The sequence below is a fragment of the Delphinus delphis genome, chromosome 9, assembly GCF_949987515.2.
Source record: "Delphinus delphis chromosome 9, mDelDel1.2, whole genome shotgun sequence".
NCBI lineage: Eukaryota > Metazoa > Chordata > Mammalia > Artiodactyla > Delphinidae > Delphinus > Delphinus delphis.
In genome coordinates, this window is record NC_082691.1 from 31,877,507 (window position 1) to 31,904,496 (window position 26,990).

The 26,990-nt window shown below is 38.0% G+C and overlaps 1 protein-coding gene across 2 annotated transcripts in view; it reads left to right on the forward strand.

Annotated features, from left to right (window-relative positions):
- Window positions 1–26,990, forward strand: part of RUNDC3B (RUN domain containing 3B) — a 147,886-nt gene that overhangs the window by 75,590 nt on the left and 45,306 nt on the right. For both annotated transcript variants that reach the window (XM_060020373.1, XM_060020374.1), the window contains exons 6-8: window positions 7,933–8,022; window positions 10,406–10,486; window positions 24,478–24,646. In XM_060020373.1, coding sequence (XP_059876356.1) covers window positions 7,933–8,022; window positions 10,406–10,486; window positions 24,478–24,646 — 340 coding nt within the window. The remainder of the gene's footprint in view (window positions 1–7,932; window positions 8,023–10,405; window positions 10,487–24,477; window positions 24,647–26,990) is intronic.

Below are 26,990 nucleotides of genomic sequence, written 5' to 3' on the forward strand. Positions count from 1 at the left end.
AACATATGTATTTGGAAGATTACGTTTGTAAAATAACAAGCGTACTTTTAGAAAGAAGAGTTATTCCTTACCTTTTATCTGGATGCTCCCTGACATAAGCGCTTGTAGAACAATGAGAAATGATCTCTAATTCTTTAGGAGTCTTGAGAGTATCTGAATCAAGTGATTTCTTCTTGTTCTACTCTTCACAGATAGAGAGTAATGAGGTCTTTTAAAATGGTGATACAAGTGTTTACCCCAGTACAGAAGGAGGAGCTACATGAGCTAAGACAGGCAGCTTGAAAGTACTGATCAGTGAAAATCCAAGGATAAGGATTGGGTAGAGGAACTGTGGGGAGCACAACTACGATAAATCTTCTGACGTACGTGACGATCGCTCCAAAGTATTAGAGAAATTCATGTGATCTTTTTGCTACGGTGGAGGATATCTTGGTGAGCAATTGAAAAAATCCTTGAAGAGTTTCACGGTTTACGGATTGGGGTGTTGTTGGGAAAGAGCCAGAGGTGGGAAGTTGGCAGACTCAAGAAGAGAATCCAAGCTAAAAAAAAAAAAAAGGAATTATTTTGGTAGGTTACTGGGAAAACCTAGAGATAGAGAAGTAAGGTAGAAACTGAATAATTTGCTCAAAGTTTTACTTTCTCCTCACCCGTGGCCTGAAAAATAATTAGAAAAGTTAAGCTAAAGAATACAAATGTGACATTTGAAACAAGATCGAAAATATTCTGGTAAGATTTTGAAGTAACAACTGTGGAAAATATAAAGTAGAGAAAAAATTACTGTGTGGAATCCTGTTTATTACCTTGCAGTTGCACCACAGTACTTCATTTATGATGACAAAAGTAGTGTTCAAAAAACGTTAATCTTCTCGATATGATAGTAGGAGTAAGAGAAGAGGAACGTATAAAGTAAAACTTCAAAATTACTCAGCTGTCACAAAGGGGGAAGAAAAAGGAATGGATAAACACTTTTCTAAAGGATAGGAGAGTAGATGGGGTAGTGATAAATTACCACACCTTTCAAGAACTAAGAAGGTCTTTAGGAATTTGAATGTTTGAAAGTTTTACATTATTAAGATGAAAAAAATACACGTGATTAAAATGTGCTTGTGGACTGCTGCCACACAGCACATATAAAGTTAACTCAAAATGGCTCAGACCTAAAAGTAAAGCTCTTAGAAGAGAACATAGATGTAAATCTGCATGACCTGGGATTAGATAGTAGTTTCTTAGACATGTTGCTAAACACCCAAGCAGCAAAAGGAAAATAGATAAATTGGGCAGAATCAAAATGTAAAGCTTATCGCTTTGAAGAATATCTTCAAGAAAGTGAAAAAACAATCCACAGAACTGGAGAAAATATTTGCAAAGCCTATATCTGATAAGAGACTTGATTGTGAAATATATATGAAGAACTCTTACAACTCAGTAATAAAATATTTTTAAATTTTAAAATGGGCAAAGAATCTGAATAGACATTTTTCCAAAGAAGGTACACAAATGACCAAGAAACACATGGAAGATGTGTAACATCAGTAGGCAGCAGGGAAATGCAAATCTAAACTGCAAGATACCACTGCGCACCTGCTAGGATGGCTACGATCAAAAGAACATATATGGGCTTCCCTGGTGGCACAATGGTTGAGAGTCCGCCTGCCGATGCAGGGGACACGGGCTCGTGCCCCGGTCCGGGAGGATCCCACATGCCGTGGAGCGGCTGGGCCCGTGAGCCATGGCTGCTGGGCCTGCGCATCCGGAGCGTGTGCTCCGCAACGGGAGAGGCCACAACAGTGAGAGGCCCGTGTACCGCAAAAAAAAAAAAAGAATATATAATAACAAGTGTTGGCAAGGATGTGGAAACATTGCAACAATTATACATTGATTGTGGGAAAGTAAAATGATGCAACCACTTTGAAAAACAGCCTGGCAATTCCTCATAAAGTTAAACGTAGAGTTACTATATGTCCCAGCACATGAATCCTAGATAAATAGATACAGATATCCAAGAGAATTAAAACCATGTGTTCACAAAAAAAACATGTACACAGATGTTCACAGCAGCATAATCCATAAGAGCCAAAAAGGCGAGAGAACCCGAATATCCATCAACTGATGAAGGGGTAAGCAAAATGTCCACTCCATGCGGTGGAATATTATTCAGCCATAAAAAGGAATGAAAAGCTGCTGCTGCTGCTTCTGGTGCTTGCTTATGTGCTTGTTCTGTGGGACCCAGTACCTCATTTGTGAAGTGGTAGCTGAGGAGGATCTGGACCTCGCCACAGCCGATGAAAAGCCCAAGGAGTCAAGACTGAAGACAAGAATCATATTAACAGTCAAGACAATCTTTTCTTTTCTTTTCTTTTCTTTTTGCGGTACGCGGGCCTCTCACTGCCGTGGCCTCTCCCGTTGCAGAGCACAGGCTCCGGACGCGCAGGCCCAGCGGCCATGGCTCACGGGCCCAGCCGCTCCGCAGCATGTGGGATCTTCCCGGACCGGGGCACGAACCCATGTCCCCTGCATCGGCAGGCGGACTCTCAACCACTGTGCCACCAGGGAAGCCCAAGACAATCATTTTTGTTGTGATGGAATGTGTCTCCTGTCAGAGGCTGCTTTCTTCTAGATCCTATCCCCATTCACTTCTTCCTTTAGTTATCACCTCTCTCTTTCCTCATCCTCAATCTCTTTCCCATTGCTGGATCATTCCCACCCACGTAGAAGCATATACTGGTATCTCCTACCTTAACAGCAAAAACTTCTCCCTTGAACCTGCATTTCCCTCTCATACTGCTCATTTCCACGTTCTGCTTCATCACCAGACTTCTCAAAAATCTTTATACACACTTTCATCTCCTTACCTGAGAGTCGCTCTTTATTCTCGTCCAGCTTCTGCCTCTCACCACTCCACCAAGGATAATTTTAAAAGAATACCAATAATCCACAAGCTACCCAGACGTAATGGACATTTCTCTGTCCACATTGTACTTCCTTGTACAGCTAAAATAGTTGAAAACTTCCTCTTTCTTGAAAAACCTCTCTGCTTTTAACTTATATAGCATTCCCTGGTTTTTCTTTCTCCCTCTGTAGTTGCCCTTCCTCAGGCTTCTTTTACTCTTCACAGCTTCTTAGTGTCAGTATTCTCTGGGCTCAGTCCTCTGTTGTCTACTCTTCTCAGAATTTCATCCATCTCCCTGGAACTTTACCAGCTGTATGGTGGCGGCACCACATTTACCAACTTTACCACCATACCTGCTGTATGGTGGCGGCACCACATTTAAACCTCTAGCTAGATAGTTCAGATTTCTTGATTCCGTGCCCCACCCCATCGTACAACCCCGTTGACCCACTTCTTGGCAAATGGTTTCGCTGCCCTACTTACATGGCTGACGAAGTCAGAATCTGAAATTCATGTTTGATTCCTCTTTCTCCTTCATTTTTTTAAATATAAATTTATTTTATTTCTGGCTTCATTGGGTCTTCGTTGCTGCATGTGGGCTTTCTCTAGTTGTGGCGAGTGGGGGCTACTCTTCGTTGCAGTGCGCGGGCTTCTTATCGCGGTGCTTCTCTTGTTGTGGAACATGGGCTCTAGGCGCGCAGGCTCAGTAGCTGTGGCTCGCAGGCTCAGCCGTTGTGGCGCACGGGCTTAGTTGCTCCACGGCATGTGGGATCTTCCCGGACCGGGGCTCGAACCCCTGTCCCCTGCATTGGCAGGTGTCCCCTGCACTGCGCCACCAGGGAAGCCCCTCTCCTTCATTCTTTCCAGTCGTTCCAGTAGCAACTCTTTTCGATCCTATCTCCAAAATTTATCTCGAATCTACCCATTTACCTTTATCGCCATGGCTGCAAGTGTAATGCATACCTTTCTCATCTCTTGCTTATACTCCCCTATTGTCTTCCCAACTGAGATTCCAGTTTGCCCCCTCCCAGTAGCCACCCAGCTTCCAGCCAGTCTTAAAAGTAAAAGGGATCCTGTCAATTCCCACTTTAAACATTGAAATGGTTTCTCATTACTTTAGCCAGCAGGCTCTGCAAATACATTCCCTGGAGTCAGACCCTGGATTCGCCACTTTCTGGCTGTGGAATCTTGGGTAAATTGCTTACTCCCTCCATGGCATAGTATTTGGTGGTAAAGTTAAGCAAGATAATTCACGTAAAGCACTTATAACTGTGCCTGGCACTCAGTAAATGTTTACAATTATTGTTAATGTTATGTGGCCTACAGAGCCCTGGGTGATCAAACTTCTCTGGGCCTAAGGTCTCAGACTAAACACTTGAGAATGTCTTTCCTAATGACTTTCTTCAAAGTTGGGTTCTCCTTTATTTTTTCTCTACCTCAACAACTTATTTATTTACCTTATACTACTTACCATCTCTGATTATCTTTTTTCAGCCTGTCCTCTCCCCTAGACTATAAGCTCCATAAAGAGGGGTCATGTTTACCTTGTTCACCATTTTATCTATAGGATATAGCACAGTTCTTGCTATATTATGTATTTATTGATAAAAATAATTAAAGAATCTCACATTCTTAGCAAGACCTTTTGGAGATTTATTTTTTGGCCAGTTTTTCATCCTGATTCCATTTGACTTAGAATAGAACATTTCTTTATAATGCTGTAATTTGTTTTGTATGTCATGAGGGAGAATCTTCTTTATCTCCTCCCTTCAAGTTTCTTATGTAAGGGCTACACTGGGGAAGAGAACAAGATGTTGATAAAGAAGTTTCTTTGGTTTATAAGATAAGCTTTCTCATATTTTAATATTGCACTTTTAGTGTGTGGAATAACTTATGACTCAAAAAAGGAAATTTTGAAGCATGATATTGTGCAATATCAACATCATCTATTCTGGTTGTTCACTTTGGATCCCACCCAAAGGATATTTGTTATTGAAGTACCTGAAAGGCCTTAAAATAGTCTTTCAGAATGAACACTAAGGATGGCATTATAGACACATATTTCAACTAAAATTAAATTATATGTGTTAATAAAAAGAGTATTATTCTTATTAGGGTATTATTTTAAATACTTTTTCTAGTTTCTAATATATTTCTAGTCAACATACAAATAATTGGAAAGAGCATACCTAATAGAAAGTGGGAGCTTTTCTTCCAGACCACAGTAATATCAAATAGTTGCTCACAGTTTTCCTTTGCTTCTAAAATACAAAACTTCTTTAAAGATATAGTCTACTATATAAATCTTTAAACAGAAGTATTTAATATATTTTTCACCTTGGTACTTTCAATATTTATAATACATTTTTGCAAGTCAGTATGCTCTTTTGGTTAGATCCTGCTCATAAAAATATTTTCTTTAGAACAAAAAATATTTTCAACAAAAAAGGGAATTTTTTTAGTATATACCTTACTATTATTGGATTAGTCATCTTAGGCTTTGCTCTTGGCTCATTGGTTACATAATCTTGATTATATAAGCAAACTTTATTAATGTTCCAATTTTTCTATGAGATAAAATGAAGAAATTGAAAGCTTACAGTCTTTAGAAGTCTTTGAAAATATTGATAACAAGAATCAGATTTTCAGTCAAAATTATTGATATGTTGGTTTGATTAAGGGAATATAAAATAAATTTTTCCTAATAGCTTCTACCTCTCTAATATACATGAATGAGTGTGTTGTCTCTGATTAATTCTTTGATTAAATGATAGAAATATAATCTTTTGCAGATCACTTAGTATTCTTTTAAATATTGTTATTTTAAAAATTTGTTATCTCAAAGTTAGAAGTACATTTACTGAAAATTTTTTTTTTTAACCAGGACTAATAATGAAAAGTTCAGCATACAATGGACAATTCTCTTAACTAGCCTTTCCTCTTCCATTTTTCCTCCCTTCCCCTCTGTTGCAGTGAAAACTGTTAAATTAAATCAGGTCTTTGCAGCATTATGCTTCATGCTTGGTTTTATTTGAGTGGAATTATTGATTTCACGTATAGCAAGCACTTCACTTATATAGGTTAGCTTAAAAAAATCAGTAGTAAAACAAAAGCCAAAAAACCTCAGTAAAACAATATGATACACACACACATAAATGACCTTTAGGCTTAAAATTTTTTCTAAAAACCAGTTAGTTTTTGTTTCAGGTATTTTTCATTAGTTCCTAATATAATATTAACATTAGGAAACAAGCAAGAATAGCTTTGATCTGACTCCTAGAATGTACTTTAAAACATGGTGGGCTCAAGGTAGCAAATAAAAGTATACCTTTTCTTATATAGGGAAGTACTAGGAATAATGGGTGATTGCCAGTGTCAAAAGCCAGAACAAACACCTGTGTCCCATAGAATGTGGTGGTCTAGAACCACTGGAATCATAGTTCTTCCAGGAGTTGATAAAATATTCAATCAACGGCCGATTTAGCCATTGGGGCAGAGACAAGATCTCAGATATATAGATTTGTCTAAATATCTTCTAGACAAATCTATATATCTTAGATTACCTTTTTGTGGAACACCTCAGTTGAATATGTAGAAATTACTTCCATTTATTTTACTAATCTTTGTTAGGCTGGAACTTTTAGTTTTTCTCCTTTTATGTAAATGAATGAAAACAATTCCCATATTTCCAAGGAAACAGAAAACATCTAATCCAAGCTAGTCTTCCCACCATGTTTGTTGGCAGCCTTACATCTGTCAGAGGGTAAAGAGTCTTTTATTTTTCTTTGTACTTTTTATTCATGTAAAATTCCTTAAGGTCCGTAACAGAGGTTAAATTCTCTTTAAATATTTTTGTTTTAAAAGAAGTAGTATGGTTTAATAGAAAATATGCAGAACTTAAAGTAAGAAGGATTGGTTTTCCTCCTTGATAAGTTTATCCACATAAGCTTGGGCAAATTGTTTTAACCTGACTCACTTCTTGGTGGTGAATTTGAAATGAATGACAATTCCTTCAGCATTTACTTCATGGGCTTTGCAATTATTAAATAGTATGATTGTAAAAGTATTTGGTAAACTGTGGACTGTTTCAGTATTGATGCTAGTATTATAAACTTTACATGCAGCCTTTATAAACTCATGAATATGGAAAAGAGCAAGACAAATTTCCTTTAATAAGAAACTTTCCTTTTAGTTAGTGGGGTGTTACAGAGTGGTGTTGACTATGTGTAATATAAATAGTTATAATAATTTAATTATCCCTGTTACTGGACATAAACTAGTTTTGCATACTATTATTCTTAAAAAGAAGTAAATTCAATGATCTTACATTCTTTTGTGGAAAAATACCTTAAGCCCATATTAAATAATATTTTTTTCAAAATATTTATTTTAAATATTTTAAAATAAAACTTTAGTATTTTAAAAATTAACATTGATCAAAACAGAAAGCTTTCAAGGAATTAGCAAAATAGATTCATATTCACTTTTTGTCAAAGATATGATGAATACTTTTTTTTCATAGGCAGCCACCTTGCTAGCCCATCTGCCCTATTAGTATTGTAGTGTTAAAGGTTAGCATAAATTACTATTAATCACACCTTCCTAGTTCTTAATTTAGTTAATAACCTTTGGAATTACAGAAAAACAGAATGTGTGTTTGTGTTTGTTCTATGTATAGAATAATAATCTACCTAGTATTGAAAATAGACCAGTATAAATGACTGTGAATTTACCACCTTTCAGTTGACATTTATATTGCTTCACTCTTAGAGAAAAATGCTAGACACTGTAGACCCCTTGAATGAGTCACTTTGGGGATTCTTTTTAAGAGAGGTATAAGCACTTAGAATGATTTTCTTTGTTACAGTGGCAGCTTTTTTTCCTAAGTATCTGCAAGACTTGAGTGATCCAAGTTTGTTCTTGTTGTGACAAATTAAATAAAATTTAGTTCTTTCTACTTGAGCTTGGGCTCTAAGTGATTTCTGTAGATGAAACTTCAGTCAGTTTTTAATATTTATGTGTTCACCCATGTCATTTTTTAGGAGATTTTATGAAGATGGAGCAATTGTCTTGGGTGAGGAAGCAAATATGCTTGCTGGCATGCTGCTTGGACTCAATGCTATTGATTTCAGGTATTTCATCTAACTATATGCATTATGACTTAAAGTTATTCTACCTCATAATAGTTTCCACTTATGATTCTTTTCTTTCAGTTTTCTAAGTAAAGCACACTGTTGGATATTGATTTGATTTATGTTGTTCCCTTTCGAATGAGATCAGTTTTCTAAATAGGTTTGCTCTCAAAAAAGAGGCTGTCTCAAACTTAGGGAATGAACTGACAACCTTGCTCTCTAGTTTGGGTAAAAAGAAAGCTTGGACCACATCCTGCCAAGCAGAGAAGTCATGCGCTCTGGTAGCACTGAAGGAAGGTTTTGGATCTCATCTCTTAGTATTTTTCAACTACTGCTTTAAAATGAAAAAGAAATACACTAAAAGAAGATTCAAATCCAGAAAGATTTTCATTGTCTCATGTGGTGAGATAAAGAGGATATTGACAGGCTATCTTAGGTATGTTATGTTTCTTGTTTTGTATCTAAAATATTGAAAATTTTGTTAATATTTGCTTTTATTATCAACAAGATGAATTGATTTCAGAATAAGATTACAAGTACTAAAAATGGACATTGTAAGTTCTTTTTAGGTTGATGGCAGCATCCTTTTGCATTTCTTTAATTGATCTAAGATTTTACATTGTACTAAAAGTAAAAGGTTTGTCTAGAATAAGAACTGAAACATGAGAATGAAGGAAGTATTATATGTATATATATATGTGTATATATATACACATATATATATATTTTGTGTGTGTGTGTGTGTGTGTGTGGTATGCGGGCCTCTCACTGCTGTGGCCTCTCCCGTTGCGGAGCACAGGCTCTGGACGCGCAGGCTCAGCAGCCATGGCCCACGGGCCCAGCTGCTCCGCGGCATGTGGGATCCTACCGGACCAGGGCACGAACCCATGTCCCCCGCATCGGCAGGTGGACTCTCAATCACTGCGCCACCAGGGAAGCCCTATATTTTTATTGAAATATATCACTTAAATATATCATTAAATATATCACTTAAAATATATCACAAGAATGTTAACAAATAAGTATAAAACTTAAATGAAAATCTAGTTTTCATTTTTAGTTCATTTTTTGAACTAAAAAATAATGCTACCCAGTTTCACTGAGGTTAACTTTTTCTAGTAACTCACTTCTTTTTCAAAATACTTTTCACTTTGTAAGTGTAACTTTCCTCTATTTAAAATTTGATAAGTGGGATTGGGTTAATTAGCTTAATTCTTTATGATGAATGTGATAGATGCAGTTTTGAAGGTTGTCTTTATGATCCCTCTAAGGGTGTTAACTTTTTACATGGCATGTTGCTGGCTCTGTCCAAATACTTTACAACTTCATTTAGTTTTTGGTTGGGGAAAAAAAAAACCTGGGTTAAGAATCTAAACTCTTGGCTTATTGTAACCCACTGATAATGTATAGAGAGAAAGTGTCTTAAAGATGCATTAGTAATGTTTCTATAAATGAAGGAAAACCCATGTAAAATGTTGCCACTTTGATTCTTTCCTTAGTCAATTCTGGAAAAATACATACTGCACCCTTGATATTAACATATTAGAACAAGTATTTCAACAGGCACATTTCCCAAAGAAACCAGAAGGTAGTGGTTCATATATGAATTTTTTTCTTTTTTTTTAAATTAATTAATTGTATTTATTTATTTTTGGCTGCACTGGGTCTTCGTTGCCGCTTGTGGGCTTTCTCAAGTTGAGGCTAGCAGGGGCTATTCTTCCTTGCAATGCACGGGCTTCTCATTGAGGTGGCTTCTCTTGTTGCAGAGCACGGGCTCTAGGTGCGCGGGCTTCAGTAGTTGTAGCAGGCGGGCTCGGTAGTTGTGGCTTGCGGGCTCCAGAGCTCAGGCTAAGCAGCTGTGGCGCACGGGCCCAGCTGCTCCGTGGCATGTGGAATCTTCCCGGACCAGGGCTCAAACCCACGTCCCCTGAATTGGCAGGCGGGCTCTCAACCACTGTGCCACCAGGGAAGCCCCATGAATTTTTTTTCTAATTAGGAGATTTTCTTTTTAGGAGATATTAAGTATCACCTGAGAATTTGTAAATGTGAACAACAAGCCTTCATCTGAAAATTCTCTAGCGATGTCTTAAGAATTTAGTAAAGACGAGGATAGTATGAAATAAATAATGTTTGAACAGATTTCTCAGTAAATTTTACTTTTGCATGATATATTTATGTAACAGTGTTATTAACTCATACAAGCTTTTGTTATTGATATGGAAGGTAGAATATCTTTATGAGGTGTTTATAACAAGTCACATTTAAATTACAAATAAGAAATTCACCTGCAATTTGATGAAACAAATGTCTCTAACAAGAGATTGTTTATAACACTTTGATTTAAATTTTAATGTATTAATATATTTACTGTCTATTGTCTTAGCTTCTGCCTGAAGGGAGAAGGATTAGATGGCAACTTTCCTGCTGTAATAGACTATACACCATATTTGAAGTTTACCCAAAGGTATTTGACATTTTGAAATATGTTATTGAAATCTTAATTTATAATTGAATGTCTTGTGCAATATATTCATCTGATTAAAACTACTTTTTATAAAACATTTATTTCAGTATCAGAGATCATTCAAAAATATAAACTCCAGTTGTGTTTTTAGTATATATATAAATATATAGTTTTTACATAATTGTAATCCCAGTGTAAATATAGTTTTTAAAAAATAGCGTGTATTTCTACTGCTGTAGTCAATATAATAACTTTAATAGCTCTGTAATAGTCCATTGAGATTACAAAACTATAATTCATTATTTAAATTGTTTTTCATTTATCTCCATTATAATGAAAAGAATAATGAACATTTTTGTGCAAATAAATTTTCCTTTTGTTTCTGTTGTGCATTTATAGAGTTATTCAGGTAAGTACAGTGAAAAATTTTGTGGCTCTTAAAGTCTGTTCTTAGAGTTGTATCAATTTATCCTGCTACCAGTATTTTGTGAGAGTTACGGATTTTCCATAATCTCATCAGCATTGAAAATTAATCAGATGAAATCTATTCTGAAGATCTTCTTGCATAATTGACTTCCCAAATAGAATAATGATCTTTATATACTTCTTTCTTTTTCACATCTTTATTGGAGTATAAATGCTTTACAGTGTTGTGTTAGTTTCTGCTGTACAACAAAGTGAATCAGCTATATGTATACATATATCTCCATATATCTCCCCATATTCCCTCCCTCTTGCGCCTCCCTCCCACCCTCCCTATGCCACCCCTCTAGGTCGTCACAAAGCATCGAGCTGATCTCCCTGTGCTGTGCAGCAGCTTCCCACTAGCTATCTACTTTACATTTGGTAGTGTATATATGTCAGTGCTACTCTCTCACTTCGTCACAGCTAACCCTTCCCCCCTTGTGCCCTCAAGTCCATTCTCTACGTCTGTGTCTTTATGCCTGCCCTGCCACTAGGTTCATGAGTACCACTTTTTGAAATGCCATACATATGCATTAGCATATGGTATTTGTTTTTCTCTTTCTGACTTACTTCACTCTGTATGACAGATTCTAGGTCCATCCACCTCACTACAAATAACTCAATTTTCTTCCTTTTTATGGCTGAGTAATATTCCATTATATATATGTGCCACATCTTCTTTATCCATTTTTCTGTCAGTGGACGTTTAGGTTGCATCCATGTCCTGGCTATTGTAAATAGTGTTGCAATGAACATTGTGGTACATGACTCTTTTTGAATTATGGTTTTCTCAGAGTATATGCCCAGTAGTGGGATTGCTGGGTCATATGGTAGTTCTATTTTTAGTTTTTTTAAGGAAACTCCATACTGTTCTCCATAGTAGCTGTGTCAGTTTACATTCCCACCAACAGTGCAGGAGGGTTTCCTTTTCTCCACACCCTCTCTGGCACTTATTTTTTCTAGATTTTTTGATGATGGCCTTTCTGACCAGTGTGAGCTGATACCTCATTGTGGTTTTGATTTGCATTTTTCTAATGATTAGTGATGCTGAGCATCTTTTCATGTATTTGTTGGCCATCTGTATATCTCCTTTGGAGAAATGTATATTTAGGTCTTCCACCCATTTTTGAATTGGGTTGTTTGGTTTTGTGATATTTAGCTGCATGAGCTGCTTATATATTTTGGAGATTAATCCTTTGTCCATTGTTTCATTTGCAAATATTTTCTCCCATTCTGAGGGTTGTCTTTTCGTCTTGTTTATGGTTTCCTTTGCTGTGCAAAAGCTTTGAAGTTTCATTAGGTCCGATTTGTTTATTTTTGTTTTTATTTCCCTTACTCTAGGAGATGGGTCAAAAAGGATCTTGCTGTGATTTATGTCATATAGTGTTTTGCCTGTATTTTCCTCTAAGAGTTTTATAGTGTCTGGCCTTATTTAATCCATTTTGAGTTTATTTTTGTGTACGGTGTTAGGGTGTGTTCTAATTTCATTCTTTTACATGTATCTGTCCATTTCTCCCAGCACCACTTATTTAAGAGGCTGTCATTTCTCCATGGTATATTCTTGCCTTCTTTATCAAAAATAAGGTGACCATATGTGCGTGGGTTTATCTCTGGGCTTTCTGTCCCGTTCCATTGATCTATATTTCTGTTTTTGTGCCAGTACTATACTGTCCTGATTACTGTAGCTTTGTAGTATTTATAGTCTGAAGTCAGGGAGCCTGATTCCTGCAGCTCTGTTTTTCTTTCTCAAGATTGCTTTGGCTATTCAGGGTGTTTTGTGTTTCCATACACATTGTAAAATTTTTTGTTCTAGTTCTGTAAAAAATGCCATTGGTAATTTGATAGGGATTGCATTGAACCTGTAGATTGCTTTGGGTGTAGTACAGCCATTTTCACAATATTGATTCTTCCAATCCAGGAGCATGGTATATCTCTCCATCTGTTTATGTTATCTTTGATTTCTTTCATCAGTGTTTTATAGTTTCCTGATTACAGGTCTTTTGCCTCCTTAGGTAGGTTTATTCCTAGGTATTTTATTCTTTTTGTTGCAATGGTAAATGGGATTGTTTCCTTAATTTCTCTTTCTGATCTTTCATTGTTACTGTATAGGAATGCAAGAGATTTCTGTGCATTAATTTTGTATCCTACAACCCTACCAAATTCATTGATTAGTTCTAGTAGTTTTCTGGTGGCATCTTTAGGATTTTCTATGTATAGTATCATGTCATCGGCAAACAGTGACAGTTTTACATCTTCTTTTCCAGTTTGTATTCCTTTTATTTATTTTTCTTCTCTGATTGCTGTGGCTAGGGCTTCCAATACTATGTTGAATAATAGTGGCGAGAGTGGACATCCTTATCTTGTTCCTGACCTTAGAGGAAATGGTTTCAGTTTTTCACCATTGAGAATGATGTTCGCTGTGGGTTTGTGATATATGGCTTTTATTAGGTTGAGGAAGGTTCCCTCTATGCCCACTTTCTGGAGAGTTTTTATCATAAATGGGTGTTGAATTTTTTAAAAAAATTGTATTTATTTATTATTTATTTCTGGCTGCATTGGGTCTTTGTTGCTGTGCGCAGGCTTTCTCTAGTTGCAGCGAGCAGGGGCTACTCTTTGTTGCAGTGCCTGGGCCTCTCATTGTGGTGGCTTCTCTTGTTGGAGCATGGGCTCTAGGCACACGGGCTTCAAGTTGTGGCACGCAGGCTTCAGTAGTTGTGGCTTGCAGGCTCTAGAGTGCAGGCTCAGTAGTTGTGGTGCACAGGCTTAGTTGCTCCATGCCATGTGGCATCTTCCCAGACAAGGGCTTGACCCAGTGTCCCCTGCATTGGCAGGCGGATTCTTAACCACTGTGCCACCAGTGAAGTCTCTATGATTTCTTTCCTTCTACTAACTTTGGGTTTTCTTTGTTCTTCTTTCTCTAATTGCTGTAGGTGTAAGGTTAGATTGTTTATTTGAGATTTTTCTTGTGTCTTGAGGTGAGTTTGAATTGCTCTGAACTTCCTTCTTAGAACTGCTTTTTCTGCATCCCATAGGTTTTTGGATCGTTGTGTTTTCGTTGTCATTTGTTTCTAGGTATTTTTTAATTTCTTCTTTGATTTCTTCAATGATCTCTTGGCTGTTTAGCAGCACGCTGTTTAGCCTCCATGTATTTGTGTTTTTTACAGTTTTTTTCCTGTAATTGATTTCTAAACTCATAGCATTGTGGTTGGAAGAGATGCTTGATACGATTTCAATTTTCTTAAATTTTCCAAGGCTTGATTTTTGTCCCAAGATGTGGTCTATTCTGGAGAACGTTCATGTGCACTTGAGAAGAAGTGTATTTTTCCGCTTTCAAGTGTAATGTCCTAAAGATATCAATTAAGTCTGTCTGGTCTATTATGTCATTTAAAGCTTGTGTTTCCTTATTGATTTTCTGGCTGGATGATCTATTGGTGTAAGTGGGATGTTAAAGTCCCCCAGTATTACTGTGTTACTGTCAATTTCTCCTTTTATGGCTGTTAGCATTTGCCTTATGTATTTTGAGGTGCTCCTTTGTTGGGTGCATAAATATTTATAATTGTTACACTTTCTTCTTGGATTGATCCCTTGATCATTATGTAGTGTCCTTCCTCATCTCTTGTAACAGTCTTTAATTTAAAGTCTATTTTATCTGATATGAGTATTGCTACTCCAGCTTTCTTGTGATTTCCGTTTGCATGGAATATCTTTTTCCATCCCCTCACTTTCAGTCTGTGTCCCTAGGTCTGAAGTGGGTTTCTTGTAGATAGCATATATAAGGATTTTGGTTTTATATCCGTTCAGCCAGTCTGTGTCTTTTGGTTGGAGCATTTAATCCATTTACATTCAAGGTGATTTTCGATATGTATGTTCCTATTACCATTTTCATGACTGATTTGGGGTTGTTTTTGTGGGTCTTTTTCTTCTCTTGTGTTTCCCTCTTAGAGAAGTTCCTTTAGCATTTGTTGTAAAGCTGGTTTAGTGGTGCTGAATTCTCATAGCTTTTGTTTGTCTGTAAAGCTTTTGATTTCTCTGTCAATCTGAATGAGATCCTTGCTGGGCAGAGTAATCTTGGTTGTAGTTTCTTCCCTTTAAATATGTCCTGCCACTCCCTTCTGGCTTGCAGAGTTTCTGCTGAAAGAACAGCTGTTAACCTTATGGGGATTCCCTTGTATGTTATTTGTTGCTTTTCCCTTGCTGCTTTTAATATTTTTTGTTTGTATTTAATTTTTGATAGTTTGATTAATGTGCGTCTCGGCGTGTTTCTCTTTAGGTTTATCCTGTATGGGACTCGCTGAGCTTCCTGGACTTGATTGACTATTTCCTTTTCTATGTTAGGGAAGTTTTTGACTGTAATCTCTTCAAATATTTTCTCAGTCCCTTTCTTTTTCTCTTCTTCTGGGACCCCTATAATTCAAATGTTGGTGCGTTTAATGTTCTCCCAGAGGTCTCTGAGAGTATCCTCAATTCTTTTCATTCTTTTTTCTTTATTCTACTCCCCACCAGTTATTTCCACCATTTTATCTTCCAGCTCACTTATCTGTTCTTTTGCCTCAGTTACTCTGCTATTGATTCCTTCTGGAGTATTTTACATTTCAGTTATTGTGTTGTTCATCACTGTTTGTTTGCTCTTTAGTTCTTCTAGATCTTTGTTAAACGTTTCTTATATTTTCTCCATTCTGTTTCTGAGATTTTGGATCATCTTTACTATCATTACTCTGAATTCTTTTTCAGGTAGCTTGCCTATTTTGTCTGCATTTATTTGCTCTTGTACGTTTTTACCTTGCTTCTCTGTCTGTAACATATTATTTTGTCATTTCAGTTGTTTTTTTTGATGGTTGGGTTGGGGCTTTATTCCTGTCTTACTGGTTGTTTAGCCTGAGGCGTCCAGCACTGGAGTTTGCAGGCAGTTGGGTAGAGCCAGGTCTTGGTGCTGAGATGAGGACCTCTGGGAGGCCTCACTCCAATTAATATTCCCTGGGGTCTGAGGTTCTCCGTTAGTCCAGCAGTTTGGGCTTGGCACTCCCACCACAGGAGCTCGGGCCAACCCTCGGCCTGGGAACCAAGATTCGGCAAGCTGCATGGTGTGGCAAAAAAAAAAAAAAAAAAGCAAGCAGTACAATAACAAAGAATAAAAAATAAAATAAAATTAGAAAGATAAAAAATATATTAGAAAAAATAAAAATATAATTGAAACAACTTCAACAAAGTAAAACAAAACCACAACAGAAAAAAGAAAATAAACAAATAAATAAATAAATTTAAGAAAAGGGAGGGAACAAGCCAAAAGGAACAGAGCAGTAACAAAGTGTAAAGAATACAATAAAATTAGAAAAATAAAAGATTTATTAGAAAAAATAAAAGTATAAATGAATCAACAACAGGGTAAAATAGAACCCCAACCTAAAAGAAGAAAAAAGAAAGCCTTGACTAAGTGGGGCAGAGTTCAGGCAGGGTTTGGAACATAGGCAGGGGTGGGGTTTAGGGTGGGGCGGAGCCTAGGTGGGGGGTGACATTTCAGCGTGGGGCCTGATGTTTCAGTGTGGGGCAGGGTCTAGGCTCAAGAGCCACGCCAGCTGGAAAAGGCTTTGTGGGCGGGGCCTAGGCTGGCGACGTTCAAGTGTAGGGCAGGGCCTCTGCTTAGGCCCCGCCCAGAAGGGGAGGAATAGCACGTCCAAAGAAGGGCCTCTGGCGTGTGGGGTTCCAGAGTTTGGAGGTAAGGTCGTGGGTGAGGGCGTGTGGGTGGGGTTTAGGCCCAGCACGTTGGAGGGGGTCTCTGAGGTGTCTCCAAGCGTAGAGGTAAGGCCCTGGGTGGGGGTGTAGGGGCGGGGCTTGGGTTCTGCGGGCAGGAGGGAGGCTCCGAGGGCAGAGGATTAGGCCCGGGAGCCCAAGAGGCTCCCCGGTGCCTAAGTGGACAGGGAAAGCCTGGCCCCGTTCCCTTCCATTCCTTCACGCCCCTCCCCCACTGTCTCCCCCAGGGTCTCCCCCATCTCGTGGGTGGGTCCCACTGGGTGTAGGAACTCCTCCCCTCCCCCCAGCCGCCCCTCAGGGCCGCCAGTCCAGGGCCGCCAGTCCTTTCCCGCCTCCACTTCTCCTCCCCCGTCCCTTCCACCCAGGCCCCATGTCCTACCCGGTCGCTGGGGGTTCCTCCCGTCCCCTTAGGTGTCTGTGGTCCCCCACCGGTGCCAGCTAGGTGCCCTAGTTGTGCGGGAGATGCGAATTCCGCGTCCTCCTAGCCTGCCATCTTGACTCTGCTCCCCTCTCTTTATATACTTCTGAAATGTTATGATCAGGCCAAAGCTGTAAGGGAGATAGAGTGAGTAATATATGTATATATGTAATATATGTATATGTACACACAAACATACACACACACCCAAGATACATTTATTGAGTGCCTAAAGAAACTTTCCTAGGGATACATACATGTCAAGACTATAGGAACTCTGTGAACTTCTAAAAAGGAATGCAATCCCTGTATCCAAGATAATCACCATCTAGTAAGAGAAGTCACTATGATTTCAGAGCTAGGAGTGTGAAGATATTTTAGGTGATGAAGGAGAAGGAGGAATAGAGTATTATGGTACAAAGATTTCTAACTTAAGTAAGTAGATCCCTTGGGAAAAGGGATAAGTCTGTTACATTAGATCTAGAAAAGAAATACACCAAGAAGATGTTTTTAACAGGCATAAAATTGTACTCTTTTGGGATATGTTTGGATTATAGGACATTTTGTGAAGATAACGGATAGTTCAAAACAATACTAGTAAAAATGTCAATACCATTTATTGCATGTTTATTATATAGCAAGCATTGTTTTAAGTCATTTACTTCTATTAACTCATTAATCTCCTCAGAAGCCAGTGAGGTAAGCACCACTGTCCTTATTTTTAAATGAGAAAACTGAAACACAGAGAGGTTAAATACCTTGGCCATAGTCACACAGCTAGTTTGTGCAGAGTGGGCCTCAAGTCTGAAATTAAAGAGCAAGATGACAGTTGGAGAGAGGAGTTTGGTCATCAGAATGCAGTTAGAAAGGCTATTTTTAGCGATTTAGGAAATAATTTAAATTAAAATATGAAGAAAAATGTAAATACAGATTTTTCTCTTTTCGTACCTAAGAGACTGTAGTAATTATTACAGTGCTTTTAAAAAGATATGATAATGAAGCCTTCTCATCTGGTGCCCTCAGAATGAGTTTAATGACCTATATTCTGTGTCCCCAGCTGCTTAGCCACTTTTGTCTGATTTTTTTGTGCAATTTCCTCTTCCTTTGATGCACTAATCCAAACATATATGTATAGCTTCCTCTTCTTTGTATACTAAAGGATTCCTACCATCTTGTTATATAAACAAGAAAGGAAATACCAATTCAACCTAGTCGTAACCCAGTTAGCATTACAGACCATGGAGCTTTTCTTTTTAGAAAGATTTAAACTATCCTAATAGTCATAAAGAGCCAATATTTTAAAAATTGAATTACTTCCACCCAAATGTACCTGTAATTAGACACAATTTTTAAAAATTCTATTTGATGCCTCATTTAAGAAACCATAAGAGTCTGTCCCTCCCCAAATTACTGCTTTTAACTTATTTGGAAAATTAAGTGTTTATTGTAGAATAGTTGGAAAGTACAGAAAAGTAGAAAGTAGAAGAAAGCTTAAGTCACTCATCTTACATTTAAGGAGCAACTGCTAGAAGCATTAACATTTTGATGGATAGCTTTCAGCCTTTTCTGTACATAGGAATATTTTTAAATTAAAATGGAAGCATAATATACATGTAACTGTTTCCCTTAATACTGTATAATGAACATTGTTGCACGTCTTTAACTGTCCTTCTATAGCATCATTTCCTAAAATAAATAGAATTCATTGTTAGTATAGTATGTTAACCCAGTTATTGTACTTCTGGAGTGCATTTAGTTTCGTCGTATATAGTATTGCAGTTAATATCCTTGTCACTACATCTTTTTATGCAGAACCATCATTATTTCTTTAAGTTAAAATCCTGGAAGTAGGGGCTTCCCTGGTGGCACAGTGGTTAGGAATCTGCCTGCCAATGCAGGGGACATGGGTTTGGGCCCTGGTCCAGGAAGATCCCACATGCCACAGAATAAGTAAGCCCGTGCACCACAGCTACTGAGCCTGTGCTCTAGAGCCTGCGAGCCACAACAACTGAGCCCGCATGCCACAACTACTGAAGCCCGCGCACCTAGAGCCCATGCCCCGCAACAATAGAAGCCACTGCAATGAGAAGCCCTCACACCTCATCGAAGAGTAGCCCCCGCTTGCTGCAACTAGAGAAAGCCCACGTGTAGCAACGAAGACCCAGCACAGCCAAAAATAAATTTAAAAAAAAATCCTGGAAGTAGAATTTCTAGTATATATGTCATTGAAACTTTTGAAACATGCTGTCAAGAGAGCATGTCCAGAGAGGCCATACTAATGTAGATCCTATCAGCAATATGTGACAGTGCCTGCCTCCACAGTTTCCAACTTAAAGGTGTGGCTAATTCTGTAAGTAAAAAATGATATCCTGTTGTTGTTTCGGTTTGCATTTATTTGATTGCTGGTGAAGTTGAACTTTAAAAAATATTTATTAGCTATTAGTCTTTTGAAATAGAGTTTTATCCTTCTGAAGCTAAATACATGAAATATGTTAAGAGAAAACATCCTAAAATATATTTCATATTTAAAATTGGTTTAATTAAGTTTTAGGTTGTGTACCAGTGAGAAAAGTTAAGTTTTTTCTGAGTTACTGCTTGGTGTAACTTTAAACATTTTTTCCTTGAATGGATTTTAGGCCAAAAAAGTCTAGTAGTAGCCAATGATTATTGGTCTTTTATGATGCCTTCAATTTTTCACTTTAAAGTATGATATTCTAGTAGCTAAGTCTTTATACTTAGAATGATTATTTCCTAAAGAGGTAAATTTCTGCAAACAAAATTGCTGAGTTAGAGAGACCGTAAACGATGCAGCATGCTGTTCAATGCCCTTCCTAAGCGTAGCATTCCATGTACTGTTGGCTGTCCATATCTGCAGGTTTCACCTCCATGAATCAACCAGCTGTGGATCAGATGTATATGGGACTTGTACATATAAGGGACTTGAGCACCCATGGACTTTGATATCTGGGGTGGCTCCTGGAACCAGTCCTTCATGAGTACTGAGGGACCACTGTACTCTGCCTTTTCCCCCTCTTAGTAGGGAGACGCTAATCATTTGCTACCAAAGGCCAGTCTTTTCGCCTGTGTACTGCATCCCATCCTGTCTTTTCTGTTTAAGGTCTTAGCTCCAGCGGTTGTCCCCTTCCATTAATTTTTCCTTTTCTAGATCTTCCCACACATCACAGCATATAAGCATGTTGTTATTTTCCCCATCTTAAAAAATGAAACAGAGAAACTTTCCTAACCCCACATTCACTTCTAGCTTTTTCTTAGTACCCCTTCCTTTATTACAAAACCATGCCTCCCTTTTTTTCTTGCCTGCATTCTCTCTTGAACTATTCATATGAGCTTTAATACCTACCACTGAAATGCTCTTTTCAGAGTCACCAGTAATTGTCTTGTTGCGAAATCCAGGGGTTGGTTTCCTCACCTTACTTGACCTTGGAGCAGTGTTTGATACACATGACTGCTCTTGTCAGCACTCTTCTGCTTTTCCTCCTTTTTACTCCCCTTCACTGCTTTCTCCTCATTTCCCCAACCTCTAAATGTTGGACTGTTTCAGAGATCAGTCCTGAATCATCTTCTCTGTCTGTACTAAGTAGTTTCATCTAGTTTCATGGCTTTAAATACTATCTATGTGCTGCTCTTTCCCAAATATATACTTCCACCTGGAACACTACTCTAAACTCTGAAACTCATACATCCAGCTGCCAAGTTGACACCTCCACTTGGATGTGTAATAAGCACCTCAGATATAACAGGTACAATAATGAACTCCTAATCCCATCACCCCACACCCCCCCACACAAAACAACTTTCCTTCCTTTAGTCTTTGCCATTCCAAGAATGGTAGTTCTAGCATTCCAGTCGTTTATGCTCAAAAACTTTGGAGTCATTGTTGAATTCTCTCTTCCATAATCCACATACGATCCATCAGCAAATATTTTTGCACCACCATCACCTCCTAAATTTAAACCTGGAGATTTGCAAGAGTCTTCGTGCTCCACCTCTTGCCTCCTGTAGTTTATTTCTCCATAGAGCAGCCAGAGTGATCCTTTTGAACTATAAGTCAAATCACTTCATTCCTCTGCTCACAACTTTCCAGTAGTTTCTTTCCTTCTGACCCGAAGTGAAAAACAAATTCCTTAGTTGATCTGGCCTCCAGTACCTCTCTGACCTCATGTCTTACTCCCTGCCCTGTTACTCACTGTGCTTCAGTAACACTGGCCATCTTGTTATCCCTTGAGCACACTGGGCACACCTGTGCATCTTTCTGTCCTCTCTACCAGGAGCACAGTCTCTCTCAGATATTTGCATGGCTAGTTCGTTCATCTTCTCTAAAACTCAGCTTAATACCACCTTAGTAATGAAGCCTCCACTGAATGTTCTGCCTAAAATAGTGATACCAGTTCCCCTTACTGGTGTGACCTCAAGCATCTGCTTATCATCTCATATTCTCATTTTCTTCATTTGCTGAATGAACCTATTAAATAGTACAGCAGTACCTCATGGGGATATCATGAGGATTAATGAGGTGATGTATGTGAAGTGTTTATATAGTTCCTTGGACCACCGTAGTTAGTATTTATTTTCTTCCTTGTCCTTATAAGGAACTTCCTTGTTATCAGTTCTCCCTTTCTACTCTTGGATTTTTTAATTTATTTTTTATTTTTTTGTGTATTCATTGCTTTTTTCTTTCACAAATATATTTATTTATTTATTTTTACTTTCAGCTGTGTTGGGCCTTTGTTCCTGCACACAGGCGTTATCTAGTTGTGGTGAGCGGGGGCTACTCTTTGTTGCGGTGCGCAGCCTTCTCATTGCGGTGGCTTCTCTTGTTGCGGAGCACAGGCTCTAGGTGCGTGGGCTTCAGTCGTTGTGGCACACGGGCTCAGTGGTTGTGGCACACGGGCTCAGTGATTGTGGCTCGCAGGCTCTAGAGCACAGGCTCAGTAGTTGCGGTGCATGGGCTTAGTTGCTCTGCAGCGTGTGGGATCTTCCCAGAACAGGGATGGAATCCATGTCCCCTGCACCGGCAGGCAGATTTCTAACCACTGTGCCACCAGGGAAGTCCCTCTTGGATGTTTTTAAAACTTACTGATTTATTTATCATCTTTCCAGTTTCTATTATTGGTTCAGTTTTGGTAAATTTTATTTTGTTAAAATTTTCAGAATTTTATATCATGATGTTCAGAGAATTTCTTTTAATATCTTTTAAATCTCTTTTCATCTCTAGTTATCTTTTGCTTTTTGTTATCGTAACTTTTATTTTTTTGTCTCTTAAATCATCCTTGCCAAAGCTTTATCAATTTTGTTAGTCATTAAGTGTTTGTTTTTCTTTGTTGATCCTCTGTTGTACCTTTGGCATCTAGCTCATTAATTTCTGTTTTTATCTATATTATTTTGTTTCTTCTACCTTCTTTGGGTTTGTGATGATCTTTTCTTACTCTTTTGTAAAATCAGCTTTATTGATGTATCATTAACAAATAAAATTCTGAGATATTTCAAGTGTACATTGTGGTGATTTGATACCGTATTTTGATAATGTATACCTTGCGGAAGGATTTCCCCCGTGGTGTTAATTAACATATCCATCACCTCATGTATTTATCTTTTTGTGTGTGTGTGTGAACATTTAAGTTATACTCTCTTAACAAATTTCAGTTATATAATACAGTGTTATCAACTATAATCACAATGTTTTACAGTAGATACTCAGACTTTATTAATCTTACAGCTGAAAGTTTGTACCCTTTTACCAACCTCTCCCTATTCCTCCTCCTCGCCCCTGGGAACCATGTTCTAGTCTCTATTTCTATGAGTTTGACTTTTTTTTTTTTTTTTTTAAGATTCTACATATAAGTGATACCTCCAGTATTTGTCTTTCTGTGTCTGGCTTATCTCACTTAGCATAATGCTCTCAGGATCCATCCATGTTGTTGCAAATGGCAAGATTTCTTAACCTCTCATGGCTGAACGGTATTCCACTGTGTATATGTATACACCACATCTTCTTTATCCATTCATTTATTGATGGACACTTAGCTCATGTCCATATCTTGATTACTTGTGCTGCAGTAAACATGGGAGTACAGGTATCTCTTCAAGATTCTGTTTTCATTTCCTTTTGATACATTCCTGGAAGTGGGATTGCTGGATCATATGGTAGTTCTATTTTCAATATTTTGAGGAAACTCCATTCTGTTTTCCATAATGACCGTATCAGTTGACACTCCCACAGCAGTGCACAGGGGTTCCCTTTTCTCCACATCCTCATCAACACTTATCTTTTTTGTTTGTTTGTTTTTTTGCGGTAGGCGGGCCTCTCACTGTTGTGGCCTCTCCCATTGCAGAGTACAGGCTCACGGGCCCAGCCGCTCTGCGGTATGTGGGACCTTCCCGGACCGGGGCACGAACCCATGTCCCCTGCATCGGCAGGCAGACTCTCACTGTGCCACCAGGGAAGCCCAACACTTATCTTTTTGATGATAGTCATTTTTTTTTTTTAAGATGATAGCCATTATGACAGATGTGAGGTGATATCTTGTGATTTTGATTTGCATTTCCCTGATGATAAGTGATGTTGAGCACCTTTTTATGTACCTGTTGGCCATTCGTATGTCTTTTTTTGAAAAATGTCTATTCTATTCCTCTGATTATTTTTCAATCACGTTTGTTTTTTGGCTGTTGAGTTCTCTATATATCTTGGATATTAACTCCTTATCAGATATATGATTTGCAGATATTTCCTCCCATTCAGTATGTTGCCTTTTCATTTTGTTGCTGGTTTCCTTTGCTGTGCAGAAGGCTTTTAGTTTGATGTAGCCCCACTTCTTTATCTTGCTTTTGCTTTTTTTTTTACTTTTTTTTTTTTTCGGTGTCAAATCCAAAAATCGTTGTCAAGATTGATGTCAAGGGCTTACCCCCTATGTTTTCTCCTAGAATTTTTACAGTTTCAGGTCTTACATTCAAGTCTTTAATCTATTTAGAATGATTTTTGTATATGGTATAAGATAGGGTTCCAGTTTCATTCTTTTGATCTACGTGGGACAGTAAAAAGAACACAGCTAGACAGGTCTTCTCAGCACATGTGGAGTTTCTGGTTCTCTTCTTTAGAAGTGTTTTCTCTCTCCTCAGGACATTCTCACAGTTTCTGTGTTAGTGCCCTTAGGTCCGTAAACCTCACTTGAACTTCTGTAGCATCTCTAGGCTTGATGATAATATCATTATTATTGTATAGTCAGTGATGAATATTTTGGAGCTTGCTCACCAGTAGCTTGCAAATACAGAAGTGTTTCTAAAAAATCAAAGTGGAACATATTATGAATTTTGTTTCTTTAAAAATTTTTAATCTTCTCAGTTCTGACAGCATCAGCAGTGATGAGGAAGAGCTGAGGACTTTGGGAAGCAGTGGTAGTGAAAGCAGCACTCCAGAGAACATCGGGCCTCCTTTCATCATGGATGAGAATAGTTGGTTCAACAAGTGTAAGAGAGTTAAACAAAAGTATCAACTAACACTGGAACAGAAGGTATTTATCAGTTGTCAAAAGTCATTTAATTTGGTTCTAGTACTACCTTTAGACTGTCACTACCAAAAGACCTTTTAGCTGTATAGAAGTATTTACCTATTGCTACTTCCTTTCTGTTCTTGGATTGTCCTCCTTTTAATTAAAAATCAGGGCCTGGGCTTCCCTGGTGGCACAGTGGTTGAGAGTCTGCCTGCCGATGCAGGGGACACTGGTTCGTGCCCCGGTCCAGGAAGATCCCACATGCCGCGGAGCGGCTGGGCCCGTGAGCCATGGCCGCTGAGCTTGCGCGTCCAGAGCCTGTGCTCCGTAACAGGAGAGGCCACAACGGTGAGAGGCCCGCGTACCGCAAAAAACAAACAAAAAAATCAGGGCCAGTTTTAGGAGAGGCTTTTGTTTCTTAAATAATTTTATGTTTTAATATATATAATAAGCCATTTATTCTTCTGTATGCAGTTTCATTTGTCTGAGGTATTAGTTTCTATGATTAATTTTATAAAGGATTATTTGGTTTATGAAAATGCAGTAATTGCCTAAGAAATTCCATATATGTGTCTCACTCTTTTTTTTTTTTAAATCAGATATTTTAGCAGCTCTTGTGGGTTAAGCGCTGTAGTAGGCAAAGTGGGGTACATAACAGAATGGAATATAAACTCTATCATCTTGAGTTGTAACCTCTTCTTTTTCACTGTATGATTTATTTTCCTTCCTACCCTTCCTTTCAAATTATCATTACTCATAGATGAGCTGTGTAGGGAGAGCCCAATTGAATTATCCATAGAATTATCAGAACAATAAAAAATACACTGAGGAAAATGGTTACAAAGGAAATTTACAAATATGAAGAGATTTCCTGTAGACAAACAGCTGCTAGTTAGAAATATAAAGAAAACTTTAATACCCTGTTAAAGGAGAATTCTGGTACCAGCTACCAGCCGGAAGTCACGCTATGATAACTGAAAGCCTTTACATTGCAAAAATCTGAAAATGCCAAGTAGGATAAAATTTGAAAGAGTTTCATACAGAGCTGCTCTCTCAAAGAATAGGAGCTCACTAAGGACTGTAAACAAAGAAGGGCCTAAAAAATAGGAGCTCACTAAGGACTGTAAACAAAGAAGGGCCTCACTAAGGACCGTAAACAAAGAAGGGCCTGGAATAAGTCATGAGTTACAGTCACTGCAGGCTTCTGGGGTGGGGGTGAGGGGCCATTCCCTTAACCTAGGTACTTGTGTTTTAATACCAACCGGGGAGCAGCAAACCTAGGCCCGCTATCATTCGAGTTGGAAACTGAACCTAGAAGGCAGGATGCGCTGCAAAATGGCAGAGTAAGCACAGAAATTGACAAATAAACCTTGACTACATGAAACAGCAACAGCAATATTAGTGACCATTATGGGGTGGCAGTGTTGTTCTGGGATATGATTAACAACTTGCTTTGCAGAGGAATTAGATAAGCCCTGATTTGTAGCATTTGCTGATTTCTCTGGGATGAATACTCCCATCATGGCCAACTTAAAACTACCAATTTGATGTCACTGAATGTAGAATCAGGAAGAGAGGCACAGTAGCACACCATTATATAGTTTTTCTACCAGGCAGACACAGTAAATATAAATGACTTGAAGAGCACAGATTGTAATAGTAAAATATAGTAAAACACTTGGGAAACGATAGGTTTTGTCGTTATTCTGTTTTTTGATATAATTTACTTAATGGTAAGTTTATAAAATTTAATTTTTTATAATAGCAGTGTTTTAACAGCTGAATTACAAAATATCTGAAGCTTAACAATTAGTTCAGGCTTCAGCCTTCCCTGGGAAGTAAAATGGAACTAAAACACTATCTAATAGTGTCAGAAAGAGAGAGAGAGGGTGATTGAAGCTAAAGCCTTTTGAGGTCTTTGTATTACAGCAAAGGAGTATAGACATATTTTTTAATGTGTATTCCTGTTTCCAAAGTTGCAGTTAAAAGAAATAGAATATTTAGCTTTTAAACTAATAATAAGAAAGAAACAAAATAAGGAAAATTGATTAACACAATAGCAAAGAGCAAATGAGAAAAAATAAGGATGGTATAAAGAAAACACAAAATAAAGTGGTAGAAATAAATCTCAATACAACCAAAAGAGTCAACATCACCATAAAAGTAAATGGTGTAAACTTGCCAGTTAAGACAAACTCTTGGGAATTCCCTGGCAGTCCAGTGGTTAGGGCTCTGTGCTCTCACTGCCGAGGGCCCGGGTTCAACCCCTGGTTAGGGAGCTAAGATCCACAAGCCTCATGGTGAGGCCAAAAAATAATAATAATAATTTTAAAATTAAGAGAAAAAAGACAAACTCTTAAATTTA